At 44.7% G+C, this 13790-nt stretch overlaps 1 protein-coding gene across 1 annotated transcript in view; it reads left to right on the forward strand.

Annotated features, from left to right (window-relative positions):
- ITGA9 (integrin subunit alpha 9) overlaps positions 1–13790 on the forward strand; it is a 354182-nt gene that overhangs the window by 286874 nt on the left and 53518 nt on the right. The window contains exons 22-23 of the mRNA XM_020979532.2: positions 2428–2536; positions 7211–7318. Of these exons, the coding sequence (XP_020835191.1) occupies positions 2428–2536; positions 7211–7318 (217 nt within the window). The remainder of the gene's footprint in view (positions 1–2427; positions 2537–7210; positions 7319–13790) is intronic.

Below are 13790 nucleotides of genomic sequence, written 5' to 3' on the forward strand. Positions count from 1 at the left end.
AGAGCTGGGGGAGGAAGGAGGCCTCCATCAGACTTCTCCTCTGCCTGCCGGGAGCCCTGGCATTGGCCGCTTTCTGTCTCACCTGCCAGGAAGGCCAGAGAGATACCGAGAAATAAGAGACAGAAACTCTTGGGTCTGGTCTGAGCAGGTATCCTATAAAAAGTCAAATGTTATAATTCCATTTGTGTTTTTAAAAATCTTAGTGGATGTCTCTTGGTTTTACACCACCTTCGTTTCCAGCTCTCTCTCTTCTCCCTCCCCTCCCTAGTAATCCATCCTTTTCAGCAAAGACACTATGGAAAGGCTTATTCTCTTTCCTTCCCTTCTCATTTAAGGCAGAAGGGGATATTTGGGTACAATTAAGGCAGTTGTCAACACAGTGGTGGGTGGAGAGTCTGAAGGTCTGGGTTTGAATCATGGCTTCTGCCCTGACTAGCTGTGTGACTCTGGCCAAGTCACTTTACCTCTCTCTGTTTCACTTTCCTTATCTATAAAATGGGTATCATAGGACACTTTTTCCTTCTCAGGGCTGGTGTATGGAAAGTGCTTAAAGACCTCTAGAAATGTGAATTTGGCTGATTCGGTTTTTCCTTGTAAATGAATGTCTCCACCCAAGTTGCTGTTTGATGCCTCCAAACAACGTGGGGCTGAGGTCGAGTCCTTGAAAGCCTATGTTGGTGGCATGAAGGCAGATGTGATCTAGCTGTGGAAGGGTCGGTGATAGGCTGCTTGTGTCTGTCACCTGCGGGGCCTCACCAGCTAAGTGGCCACTCTGTGTGTATGTGTGTGTGTGTATATCAATTTCTTGCCACAGAAAGTGTCAGAGCCCAAATCTCAAGTCATCAAGGGCTTATACCCAGAGGGGCAAAATTACTTATCCTTGAAATATCCGAGTATTAACCAGGGAAGTCAGATGAACATCTACCTGAGGGCACAGAGTGGTGTGGTGGCCAGAGGCCTGGGGTCCAGTCTCACCTCTGACACCTACTACTGGGTGACTCAGGGCACTGCCCTTAACCTCTCTAAGGCTCTACATTGCAGGTCAGGTGCTAATTTAGATTAGTGGAGGGACTTTCCTTTCAGAGAGTTTCTACTCTAACGAAATCATAGATCTGAATTTTTTAAAAAATGGGCCAATCTTCATGTTTCCTGGGGCGTTGATTCCCTCCACCATAATACCAAGACCTCCCTCTGATTCCCAATGAATGAAATGACTTCCAGAGCGCATGGGCCGCTTTCTGATTCCAGTTTCTTCCTGTGGGTTTTTTCTTTCTGCTGTTGGATTTCGGCAAGTGAATGACTCCTCTGGTACCACCCAGTGATTTGTTGATGGTTCGTTATGGAGGCATTGGGAGGAATCTGGACTTCAGTTTCCTCATTTGCTTTGTCGAGAGAGGAGATGTGGAAATCACCAGGACCGAACGACTGAGTGGGGGGGATGTTACCGGATCCCTGACCACCTACCTAGCTCCCCAACCTCAGCGCTGTGCCCACAACCCCCCGAACCTCCTCCAACTGCTTATTTTGGTTGTCACTGCCATCTAAGCCTGTAATCTTCAGCACTCCTGAAATTGTGACAATTCCGTATGAAGGAGAAGGACTGGATTTTGTTGGTTTTCTCATTTGTAGAGTGTGGTTTAGAACACCATCACAAAACAGGAGCACCCCTCCCTTTTTTTTCTTCAAATCTTACTGTGACATGCCTTGGCAAACGAACTCGTTTTCAAATGATAACCAAAACCAGAAAGCAAAAACGTGGACTTTCATCCATCAGTTCTAAAAGAAACTGGAGTTTATTTCACATTGGCTCGGCAGCCTGGTCGTGTGGGTGGGCTTAGCGTCAGGAGACTGTGCTCACATCTCAGCTCTGTCACTTACCAGGTTTGCAAGCAACCCCTTGAGCCTCAGTTTCCTGAGCTATAAAATGGGGATAATAATTTTACCTTCTTTATAGAATTGTTGTGAAGGGAGAGCTTTGTCACCTGGAAAGTCTTAGACACGTGGGAAGTGTCTGGATCCCAGAAGCACGAGATTTGGAGTAGGAGAATCTAGGTTCAAATACTGGCCCAAGTGTCTGCTGTCTGTGTAATCCTGGGCAAGTCGCTTAATCTCTCCAGAACTCAGTTTCCTCATCCATCAAGTGAGGGGTTTGGACTAGAAGACCAAGGCTTCTTTTAGCTCTACTTTGGCGATCCTGTTCTCCTGTGGACCTGAGTTCAAATCCTAGCTCTGCAACTTACTGTCAGCTGTGACTTAAGTTAGTGTGACTTGCTGATGGTCACATAGGTAGTAGGGGCAGGTGAACTGAGATTTGAACCCAGGTTCTGGGACTCCAAATTCTGTACTGCTTAGTGTTCTATGAGTGCTGGTGACCAGGAACCCTAAACTCGAAGCCGAGATGATGAGCTTGTCTCATTGTTCCCTCAGAGTCGTGTCCCCCACCTCCTTCATGTATGGTGAATCCATTGAGTCATCCAACTTCGTTCAGCTGGAGGACTGGGAATGCCAGTATCAGCCTCTCAACATCACCCTGCAGGTAAGAGCCCTGGAGTTCCCAGGAGCCCCCTAGCATTGTCTGCTTGGTAACGTTAATTAGATTTTCCATGGTTGATGTGGTCAAGCCCCGTTCTCCTTCCCTAGTATCCACACGCTCCTGACTCACTGGCTGTTGCTTTTCCACTTCACACAGGGCTCATTTCATGATACCTAGGTGGTGGCAGTGGAAAGATCACTGCCTATGCCCTCAAGCTCCGCCTCTGCCGCTGTCTGCCGTGTGACCTTGGGTCTCAGTTCCCTCATGGGTCAAACAAGGAGGTTGGGCTGGATGGCCTCTGAGGTCCCTCTAATTCTAGAGCTATGAGCCCATGACCCAGTCAGCCTTTTCTTCCCCCCATCTGCTCTTCTGTTCGCCGTGGGCTTTCCTCCTAGCCTGGCAAGAGAGCTGGACAATGAAGGCCGCTGCTGCCTTCCAACTCGGCAGTGTTATTTCAGCTCTGTCCATTGCTTCACCTCATTCTGATAAGATTTATACCGGTAATATTAATGATAATAGTAACAGTAGCTAGCAAGGTAGCCTGGCCTGGTAGATAGAGAGCCAGCTCTGAAGCCGGATTGGCCTGGACACAAGTTCTGATTCTAATGTATCCTGGCTATGTGACCCTGGACAAGTCACTGACCCCTCAGTGCTCTCTAAACCTTCAGGCATTGATTAAGTGTTTACTGTGTATCAGACACCATGCTTTCTAAAGCTGTAAAGGACACGAGGGTGCTAACCTGCACTGGTAAATGGAGATTTTTCACTTGGGAATTCCCCATGCCAATGGGATCACAGGTCCACTCTCTATTCTTATCCCTAAAAAATTACTAACATTTCTATATCGAATTAAGGATTACAAAGTACTTTACATATATTAACTCATTTGGTCCTTATGATAACCCTGTGTATTAGGTACTATTGTGATTCCCATTTTGCAGGTGAAGAAACTGAGGCTGACTGTGACTTGTCCAGGGTTACCCTGCTAGTAAGTGTCTGAGGTAGGATTCAAATTCAGGTCTTTCAGACTCTCTGTCACACTGTTTCCCATTAAACAGCAGTACTATTTCATTTATACTGTTGTATATACAGGTAGAAGAGTGCTGGGTTTATAGTCAGAGGACCTGAGTTCTAATCCTGGCTTTCTTCTGTTAGCTTTGTGGCGGTGGCCAAGCCCCTCACTTTTCTGGGCGTCACTTTCAGCCTCTGTGAAATGAGGAGGTTGAGCTCGGTGAACCCTAACTGTTATCCCATGATTTTCACATTCTCCACTCCCTGCCTGGGGGCCTGGCCTCCTTCTGCCTTCTCTTCATGGATGAAATGGTTTTTGGATGGGCGGTTCCATGATTCCAGCTAGGATGTGTCTCTGTGCTGCTAAAGCAGTCCCACGAGCATTATTCCTCTTCCGTTTGGCCTCCAGGTGGGAGTTAGGGAGTGTAAGAGAAAGACAAAGAAAGGGCTGTGAGAGGGCCTGGGAAGGCAGGGGGAGGGGAAGAAGCTGGGGGACAGGCAGAGGGTGTGAGACAAACGTTTGTTGGCTCTTATAAACAACTGGGCTCCTTTGAGCTGCCTTACCGAGGCCCTGTGCCACCTCCGGACTAATGGGTAGCACATGGCGCCATCTTGGGGAGGAGAGACTCCCTCTCAGAGACTGTCATGCCCTGCCCTTGATTTATAGGCAGGGAGGGTGGAGTGAACAAGGCCCAGACCACCAGTCCCTGGGATTGAAAAAGAGAAAATTAGTTGCAAAGATAGAGTTTTTTCCATTGCCTTTTATTATTGGTTGGGAAACAGATAAAGACCAGATGTGCCAATGGTCTGACTAATGGTTTGCCTATAATGATTGTATTAATAATTAAAGGATGAGGTGAAGTATAGGGATGACAGTCATTATATTTATAACGTAGGATGCCTCCCATAGTCATAATGCAAAAAGCTTTACCATATAAATAAGGAATATAAACACATAAATATATAAATAAAGTAAGTGTGTATGTGTGTGTGTGTAAATTGCCCTCTAAGAAGAGACTTTCTTTCTAATGTCATCATCAGCCTTTCTGTGGTAGAAATGGAAATGGGTGGTGTGTTTTGGAGTCCCTAACTCCCTCAAAGTACAATGCAGGGGGTAGGCCATCTCCTACTTGAGACCTTTCCTAATAGTCTCAGTTCTTGCCTTTTCCACTCTCCCCCATGAAATTATCGTGTGAGTATTTACATATATATGCACACCCACATACTGATATGTGTATATTGTATTTACTCATCTGGGTAGATATTGCTTCTTCCTATTAGAATATAAGTAAGCTCAGTGCCTGACTTAATTGGTGCTTATTATAACTGGTACTTAATTAATGTTTATTGGATGTACTAAAGGGGGTAGGCAAATTTCTAAAGGCTCCTGGGAGCAGAGATTCTGACCTGGAAGAGTCTCATCTGCTACTGAGTCCAGTCCCCTCATTTTACAGAGGACTTAGGTTAAGGGCCTTGTCGAAGGCCACGTAGGTAAAGTCAGAGGTAGAATTCGAACCCAAGTCCTTTGACTCAAGAGCTCTTTCCACTGTTGTTGTTCAGCCATTTCAGTTGTGCCCTACTATCCGTGACCCTATTTGAGGTTTTCTTGGCAAAGATAGTGGAGTGGTTGGCCATTTCCTTCTCCAGCTCCCTTTACAGTTTATAACAGAAAAGGGGCCATCCATTCAATCTTTGCTCTCTGTGCTTCAGTTTTTTATCCATAAAAAAAATCTATAAATATGAAATAAATAATTATAAATATCTATAAAACTCACTGTCCTATAAGGTGCCTTTCAGCTCTAAGTCTGTGGTCCTAATGAGGGGGAGCTCACTGGCTCCACGGTAGCCCACTCCTCTTTGGGGGGGGCTGTTTTCATTAGGAATGTGTCCTTATATCAAGGTCTCTCCGCATCAGTCTTCTCAAGAAAAATGGGAGGAGTTGGACTTTGAGGAGATGGCCTTTAAGGTCCTCTCCAACTCTTGATCTCAAATCCTTTGGTTTCTGATTGTAATTTTGCCTCCTGCCATCACACAAATCCCTCTTCTGTGTGTCAGCCCTGACAATACTAACAGACATCTCTCATGTCCCCATGGAATTGTTTCATCTCCTGTCCCTCCAGAGATCCTCATCTGGCATGGACTTCCATCGTCCTGATTGTCCTCTCTTGACACTCTCTTTCCTATCAGTGTTCTTTTAGAACCATGGTGCCATCTGGTGCTGAGCTCGGTGCTCCGGGGTGGTCCAACTATGTCTGAGTACAGTGGTACTCTAACCTCCCCGTTCCTGGAAGCTTGGCCTCTCTTAACATAGTCGAACAATTGCATTATCCTTCTTGGCTTCCATATCACACTGTTAACCTCGAATTGAATTTGCAGTCTATTAAAACCCACAAAGCTTTTTCAAAGGAACTGCCTGCTAACCACCCCTCCCTTATTCCTAGCCCTTGCCAAAGCCAATGCTTCTTACCTTTCTTTGCTTTTTGGCTCACGTTCTGAGGTTTGTGCTGTTGAGCTTTCTCTCGGTCTCTCTTTTCTCTTTGTGGTCCAAGCCCAGCCATATTCTGAGGCCGGCGCGTTACCTAGCTTACCTCTCTGCCTACTTCTATCTTTGCCTTCGTTGTTTTTCAGAAAAATGATCAGGCATCTGGGGACATATTGGCAGGGTAGTTAAGGAGGAGAAGTAGGAGAGGATTCCAAGGGCAAGATGTTAATGTGCAGTTAGTGACATATTCCAAAACGAATAAATTAGAGTATCTTGTGATATCATCTTGGATGTAGAGAAGAGATGAGGAAACACACTTCCCTTCTTTCCAAGTATCAGGGAGGATTATGGCAGCAGGACCTCACCCATCTTGTCCAACCTGGAGGCTGTCAATTGGCTTGCTTTAACTTTTTTTGTTGGTGATATTACAAGGCTCATTGGGTGGGTGAGAGAGGAGGTACTTTATCTGCAAATGACTGTGATGTGAATTGACGAAACCATCAGCAAACCATTGGTTTCATTAATATTTTAAAATATGGCCTGATGTAGTGGAAAAGTGAAAGTCTGAGAATCAGAGATGAATTCCCTACCTCAGTTTCCTCACATGTAAAATGAGTAGCTTGAACCAGACTGCTTCAGATGCTCTTTTTGATTCCAAATCAGCTTTTTGCCATTTAGATTTTCTGTATTTCAAACAAATAAAATAGTTTATAATGTTTAGCAGGAAGAAGAAGAGAGAGAACCCTTAAAAGGAGGGGGGAATATATTATTTTGTAGTATTGGGTTTTTTGTTATATTGAACTTACCTTTGCATCTATGTTCTACCCTCTTAAGGCATGACTTTCTCTGAGTGACTTTATAGCAGTCAAGGAGACATGGCAAGTCTAACAGGAAGCTTATTTTAATTGTACTTAATATAGAGAAGCAGTGTGGGGTCAGGAGGACTTGGGTTCAAGTTCTGCTGATGACCCATATGGGCTATGTGACCCTGGGTAAGTCACTTACTTCCACTATAAGTACCTAGGAAGCTCTCTAGGATGGTAAGTTCAAGGGAGATTGCGAATCTGTATTAGAGAATTCCTGAAACTGATAAATCATCGATTGGACCAAAGAAACATAGCCATGTGTTTGTGAGTGATACTTTCATTGGATAACATGAGTGTGTATGTATGGACTATTCCCAGGTTTATAACACTGGACCAAGCATGCTCCCTGGCTCATCGGTCAACTTCTGGATCCCCGACCGTCTTTCTGCAGGAGATGTCGAGATGTTTCTCATCCAGGAGGTGATGGTGAGTTTCGGGGCTCCTGCCCCCTTGTGCTGAGTAGACTTAAGCCTGGACTGTAATCGATATTTTCTTTCATGTTTCCATCGTATTTCCATCTCTCTCTCCTCTCAAGGCCCTAGGCAACAAAAGGCCAATTAATCCCAGGTAATTCAATTCACTTCAATTCAAATGAATTCACTTTATTTCATTGAATGAATTCAATTCAATTTGATTCAGTTCATTCAGCAAACATTTAATAGGCAGGTCTGTAAGAAAGAGAGAGTGTTGTGCAGTGGCTAGAGAGATGCCCTTCGAGACAGGAAGACAAGTCCCCCTCTCACTCATCTTGGCTGTGTGGCCCTGGACAGGTGACCTGACACCTCAGAGCTCTAGGTAACCCTTGAAGATTCTCAGGTGGAAAGCACAAGCCCACTTGCATGGGTACAGGGATTTTCTGAGCCGACCATTTGACTATGAAAATCTTAAGCAGAGATGTCCAGGACTGGAATCCTCCGGGCCCCTCTTTCTCACATTCTCTAACTGGCTTAAATCAGTCCTGAGGTAGAGCTTGAAGTCGGGCACAGCAAAATCCGGTCATTTTGTTGGCAGAGGATGCACATGGAGGCCCCGTGGCAAGGTAGTCAAGTCTGATGTCCCCAGGACAGGATCTGGCTGTTTCTCATTGTATCTGGGGCTGCCTGTGGAGCCAAGTAGATGCTAACTTTTTAGTGATGCTTTAGATATTATATCAGCATTTGACAGAAGTCAGCCTTGACCCATTTTTTAAAATGGATGGCCAGTTGGCTTCATCAGGGCCACGTGTCTTACCTTAGGGGCATAACATAATTAAGTTAGAATGCAAAGTCACTTTTTAGGATGATATTAGGGTGTGCCTGATCCCACTGACTCATTCTATCCACACATCTATGGGATCTTATTATATAGGGAGAAGGAGAGAGTGGAGCTGGGATTTCATTGTACAAGGAATTTCCATGTAGAGAAATTCCCTCCACTAATACAGATAGTTACCTTCTCTGCAAATTACTCAGCTAGGTCCCAATTAGTGTGAATGACAAACTCCCTGAAGTGCTTGCGTTCTTCAAATCCACGCCACATTTTTCCATTGGGTTGAAACCAATGACCATATTGTACATAATTATAACTTTGAACAATGTGAATTCAAATGTGGGGGATCACTTCAGGGGATTTGCTGTCTGTACTAAGTGGGACCTAGCTGTCAACTGAAAGAGTTACCTAGGGCCTTGACAGAGGAAGAGATTTGCCCGGGGTGACCCAGCCAGAAAGGTCAGAGGCAGGGCTAGAACCAAGGTCTTCCTGGCTTTGAAGCTACCGCCTCTTTAGACACTCTGCTGTCTTTCTGGGCTTTGCAGGCACTTAATAAACATTTGTTAACTTGAATTCAATTGAATCAGATCTAAATGAATGCAGAGAACAGAATGGAAAGACATATGATTAACAGCCGGGACCAATAGAGAAGCCGGGAGGCTGGAAGTACATCCAGATGATGAGTTTGTGAGTGGGCTGCATTTGTAACTCCTGGTGATGTCACAGAAAGAAAAAAGATAGCTCAAGGCTAACGAAGTAACTGAGCTAGGAAAACCCCTCCATAAAGAGTCTGTTTCTTGAACCACAAGGCCGTGATGTCATTGCTCTGTTTATATAAGTGAAATGGAAGACCAGCCATTGTCTGTGATGGGCAGTGCCTCTGAAAGTGGCCCTGACTGTGCCCCTGGACCCAGTGCATGGTGGCTGTTCTCCGGTGACAAGGAGGATGGTTTAGGGCAGGAAGCCCACAGAGCCTCAGCCGGACATAGTCCAAGCAGGATGGGATGTCTACTGAGGGAGTCATAGCATGGATCTTGTCAAGCCATAGTGCATACATGTTCTACTGTGCCCCCATGTTTCTCTAAGAACCAGAATGGCACAAACAGCCCTCTCTCTCCTCTTCCTGGAAGTCTGAAGATGTTCTCCTAGGACACATTTCTGGGTGACATCTTAGGCGTATTTCAGACGATTTTCCGTGAGCTTCAACAGTGACATCTCCACTGGAGTGTTTATTGATCCAATTCAGATTTCGGAAGTATTCCAGAATACAGGACACAGATGTCCCTCCATTTTTCTTTACTAATCATTGAAACTCCACTATACTCTGGTATAGTGGGTAGAGAGAGGGTCAGTTTCCAAGGCAGGACAAGGTGGACTCAAACATCCCCATCATAGACTGTCTGCATGACCTTGGACAAGTCTTCTAGCCTCTGTTTGGCCCAGAGACTTGGAGTCACAGAGCAGCTGCAGGTCTATATTGTGGAGCAGATTTCCTCACAAGGAATTACTTACCCTAATGATATTAGATGTCTAGATGGGGAACTTGCAAGAGTCTCCTCTGGGGAAGCTAAAACGTTCCCTTCCTTCCCTCCTTCTCCCCAGTGACAAGGCTCTCTCCTCATCTGCCCCTCAGTGGGGCCAGAATCTCCAGGGACTGAATACTTTGGATTCTGAATTGGTCTTCTGTTTCAGAGGTGGCAGGGCATGACTCTGTGCTGAGGCACTTTCTTCAAAGGGTTTGATTGGTTGATGGCTGAAGACTGCTCTCACTTCATGAAGATATCAGGGAATCTTATCACTCACTTTAAGAAAGGAGAGGTGATTTGATTGATTTAGTCAATTAACTCCACCCTTGTATATGGGGAGGTAGAGTTAGCCATGAATCATCATTATCTGTGAAGATCCTAGGACACTCAGAACTGCCTGGCTGTAGATTGTAAGTCTGTGTAGAATGATTATTCTCTGTGAATTTTAAGCCTGTGGAATTTCTCTGTGTTGAAGCTTAATAGGATACTAGGTTTAGAGCTGGATGGAACCTTAAAGACCATTGAGTCCAATTCCTCTTTTTACAGAGGAGGAAACTGAGTCAAGGAGCAGAGAAATGACTTGCCCAGGGTCACAAAGCTAGTAAATGCAGGATATGAACCCAATTCTTTCTGACTCCAAGTCCAGGGCCCTCTCCACTCTGCAGCATCTTGACCTTGCATGTTGTACAAAGGGACATTAATCTTCAAAGCCCATCAGTATTTGTAGGCATTTTGGGGGCTTTTCTGTTTTAATTTTGCACATGGGATGATTTCAGCCAGAAGTTCTTTCTCCTTCCTGCAGTCATCTTTGCTGTAGCCGAAGGGGTGTGGCCCTTTGATGTTTCCAAACACTGATTAGTCACTGTCTCATTTAGATGTCTCATTGAGGTAGGTCCTACAGGCATCACAGAGAAGTAAGTAGAGTGGTCTTCCCAGACCTCACAGCCATTTAGTGTTAGTCATGGGAGTTGAACGCATACTTCCCAGTCCAACGTTGTCCATTCCACAGATGATAGAGGGGGCTTTTTATTTGCTGCTTTTCCGGTATGAATGGTGACTAGAAATAGGAAGTAGAACATTTATTTTATTCATTTTTTCTTGCACCTTTTTGCAAAGATCCCGTGTGGGAGTAGAATTAAGAGAAGATGAACAAAGTAAGTGCACCAGTCATTGCAGAGGACCTGGAGGACTCAGTGGTGAATTGCCTCTGAGAGGAGCCTCCTTACACTACCTAAGTCTCTTTACTAGGACTTAGTTTAGGGAGATGTCCAGAATTCAGAAGAGTTTTTTTTAAATTTATTTTTAGTTTTCAACAATCACTTCCATAAGCTTTTGAGTTTTAAATTTTTCTTCCCCTTCCTTCCCAAGACAGTGTGCAAGCTGATACAGGCTCTACATATACATTCCTATTAAACATATTTTCACATTAGTCATGTTGTAAGGAAGAATTAAAACCAATAGGAGGAACCACAAGAAAGAGGAAACAAAACAGAAGGAAAAAAGAGAGATCAAATAGTCTGCTTCGATATGCATTCGAACGCCATAGTTCTTTCTCTGGATGTGAATAGCATTTTCCATCATGAGACTTGTGGAGATGTCTTAGATCCTTGCGTTGCTGAGAAGGGCTACATCTATCAAAGTCAGTCATTGCTCAATATGGCTGTTACTATGTACAACATTCTCTTGGTTCTGGTCACTTCACTCAGCATCAGTCCATACAAGTCTTTCTGGGTTTTTCTGAAGTCTACCTGTTCATCATTTCTTATAGCACAATAATATTATTACATTCATATACCATACCTTGTTCAGCCATTCCCCAATTGATGGGCATCCCCTCAGTTTCCAAGAATTCTTAATAAAAATCAAGCCCAACAAGAATCTTTCCTATAGCTCGAGCCCCCATTTTGGAATATAGGAGGAATTCTTGAAATCTTGGCTACAAGTCTGTTCTCTGCCTTGCTTTCTCTCTGTATCAGTATCAAAAGCCATTTGCTAGCACCCTCTCCCCCATTCCTGGTTAAGAACATGGGACCATACATCAACAGCTAGAAGGGAGTGAAGAAGAAGGTGAGTCCCCTCATTTTACAAATGAGGAAACTGAAGCACAGAGAAATTAAGTGATTTGTCCCCCTGCCCCTCCCTGGTAACCCTTCTGGGAGGTATCGGAGATGAGATTTGAAGGCAGGTCTTCCTCATTCAAAGTGTGTTCTTCCCTACACCTGCACATGTACAAATCACAAAGGAGGTATGACCAGTCACCCTTTTACATCCACACTGGAAGCAGTAGGAACGTCATGAATTAAGACGGCCTCGAATCAATAGAGGTTTACCGTAGGCAATGCCTTTGGCCGCAGGCAGCAGGAGATGAAGGGAATTCAGTCTTCACTCTCCTTCTGCAGATCTCAGTTCCAGGCTCTTCCAGTTACACCCCTCCTTAAGAGTCTGAACGAGCAGAGACTGTGAGATGGCAGAGAGCCTAAGCCTCCTTGACACCCCAGTGTTAGTTTCCCATTGTTAAACAATGACCTGAGTATTGCTGTATCTTTCTCCGTCCTTCTCTCTAATAGTAGAAAAATGAAAGCTGAATTCCCCTGCCACATGGAACTCCCATTATCTGTTTCTACTGAAATTCCCATGTTCCCTGCAGCTATGCTGTCTGGCTGCAAAGGGGTTGGTTTCCACCAAACCTGGCTATACTGGTAAATGAATGAAACCTGGAGCAAGAAGGAGTAAAAGACTAGGTGTTGGAAATGAGCAGGTATAGCCCTGAGAACATCTGAGCTGGAACTTGTAATTGGAAATTCCAATCTAGTCCCGAGCCCTTTTTTTCCTTCTCAAAGGATTGCTCTCATCATAGCGATTAGAGTTTTCCACAAGCTGTGTGAAAGGGGTGGTGTTTTTATTTCTCTCTGTTGATGCATGGATGCCTAATTAAATGATTGCCAAAATCAACAAACTGCTGGGCTCCAAAGCGTTTTGTTATCTGCGGATGTTAAACATTTTTGGCATGGACAGGAAGTGCTCAGAGTATATTTTTATGCCATTTATTTCCCCTCTAAACAAAATTTGGCTTCATCTGGAATTCCTTTTGTATACTTTAAGTAGCCTGAATATATATGTAACTCCTTTCCGGAAACATTGACCCATCTGAATCAATTTCACACTCGTAAAGGTCGTGTAGGAGGTTCGTGGAATGGACCACATCCCTGTGGCATCTGGTCGATGGAGTATAAACCAGTCACGTTTTATGGGACAGCTCAGTGATGGACTCCTTAGTAACCCTTCCAGCATCCTGTCCTACCCTCCCCCTCCCCAAACCCCCAATATATCCAAGAGGCAAAGCAACTAATAGGAAGAAAAAGTGGGGGGAAACACCTCTTATCTGTGGTTTCTAGATGCACATTTTGCCAGGCAGTGGAATGAATGTGAAAGGACCTCATTTTAAAGTAGAGGTGGGGTCTTCTATGACCCATCGATGTGTGTAAATTATACTTTCGTTTGGAATGTCCCCCCTCCCCTCTCACTTTTCTTTGCATCCATTGTCAGTTGGGACCTTGGATTCCTTGTAAGGGATGAATGGACGTGTTTCCAGGTTGTTGTTGTTAGTTTCCCCAGATGAAATCTATTTTAAAGCAGGAAAATAAAAGCTGAGGGGACATCTAGGGTCCTTCCTGTTTTCTTTTCTCTTTTTTTGGAGGGGTGCTCATTAGGATTTGCAGTGTGGGTCAGCAGATCTGGTGGTTGTCTAGCCCAGTTGATCCCGAAGCTCTGCTTTTTGCCTTTCACCTTGCCTTCTGTGTTATCTACTTCTGCTCAAATGGCCCGGCATCGCCACCCTTTTCCCAGCTCCCTCCTCCCCAGCTTGTCCTGCTGTATTCAGGGAGCTGTGGGAACGGAAACAGATGTACATCATATCTGTTTTATTGATCACACTGCTGTTGTCCCTTCAGAATTCACAGACACCCAGTTTCTTTACAGGGAGGCAGTGGTGGGTGGGGCTGTAGACTTAGTATCAGGAGAGAGTTGGGTTCAAATCCTGTCTCCGACCCTCACAGGCTGTGTGTTCATGAGCAAGTTTGTTGTATGTCTCTGAGCCTCAGTTTCCTCATTCATAAAATGGAGAT

This window comes from Phascolarctos cinereus, unplaced genomic scaffold (genome assembly GCF_003287225.1).
Source record: "Phascolarctos cinereus isolate Bilbo 61053 unplaced genomic scaffold, phaCin_HiC Scaffold_4;HRSCAF=312, whole genome shotgun sequence".
In the NCBI taxonomy this organism is placed as follows: domain Eukaryota; kingdom Metazoa; phylum Chordata; class Mammalia; order Diprotodontia; family Phascolarctidae; genus Phascolarctos; species Phascolarctos cinereus.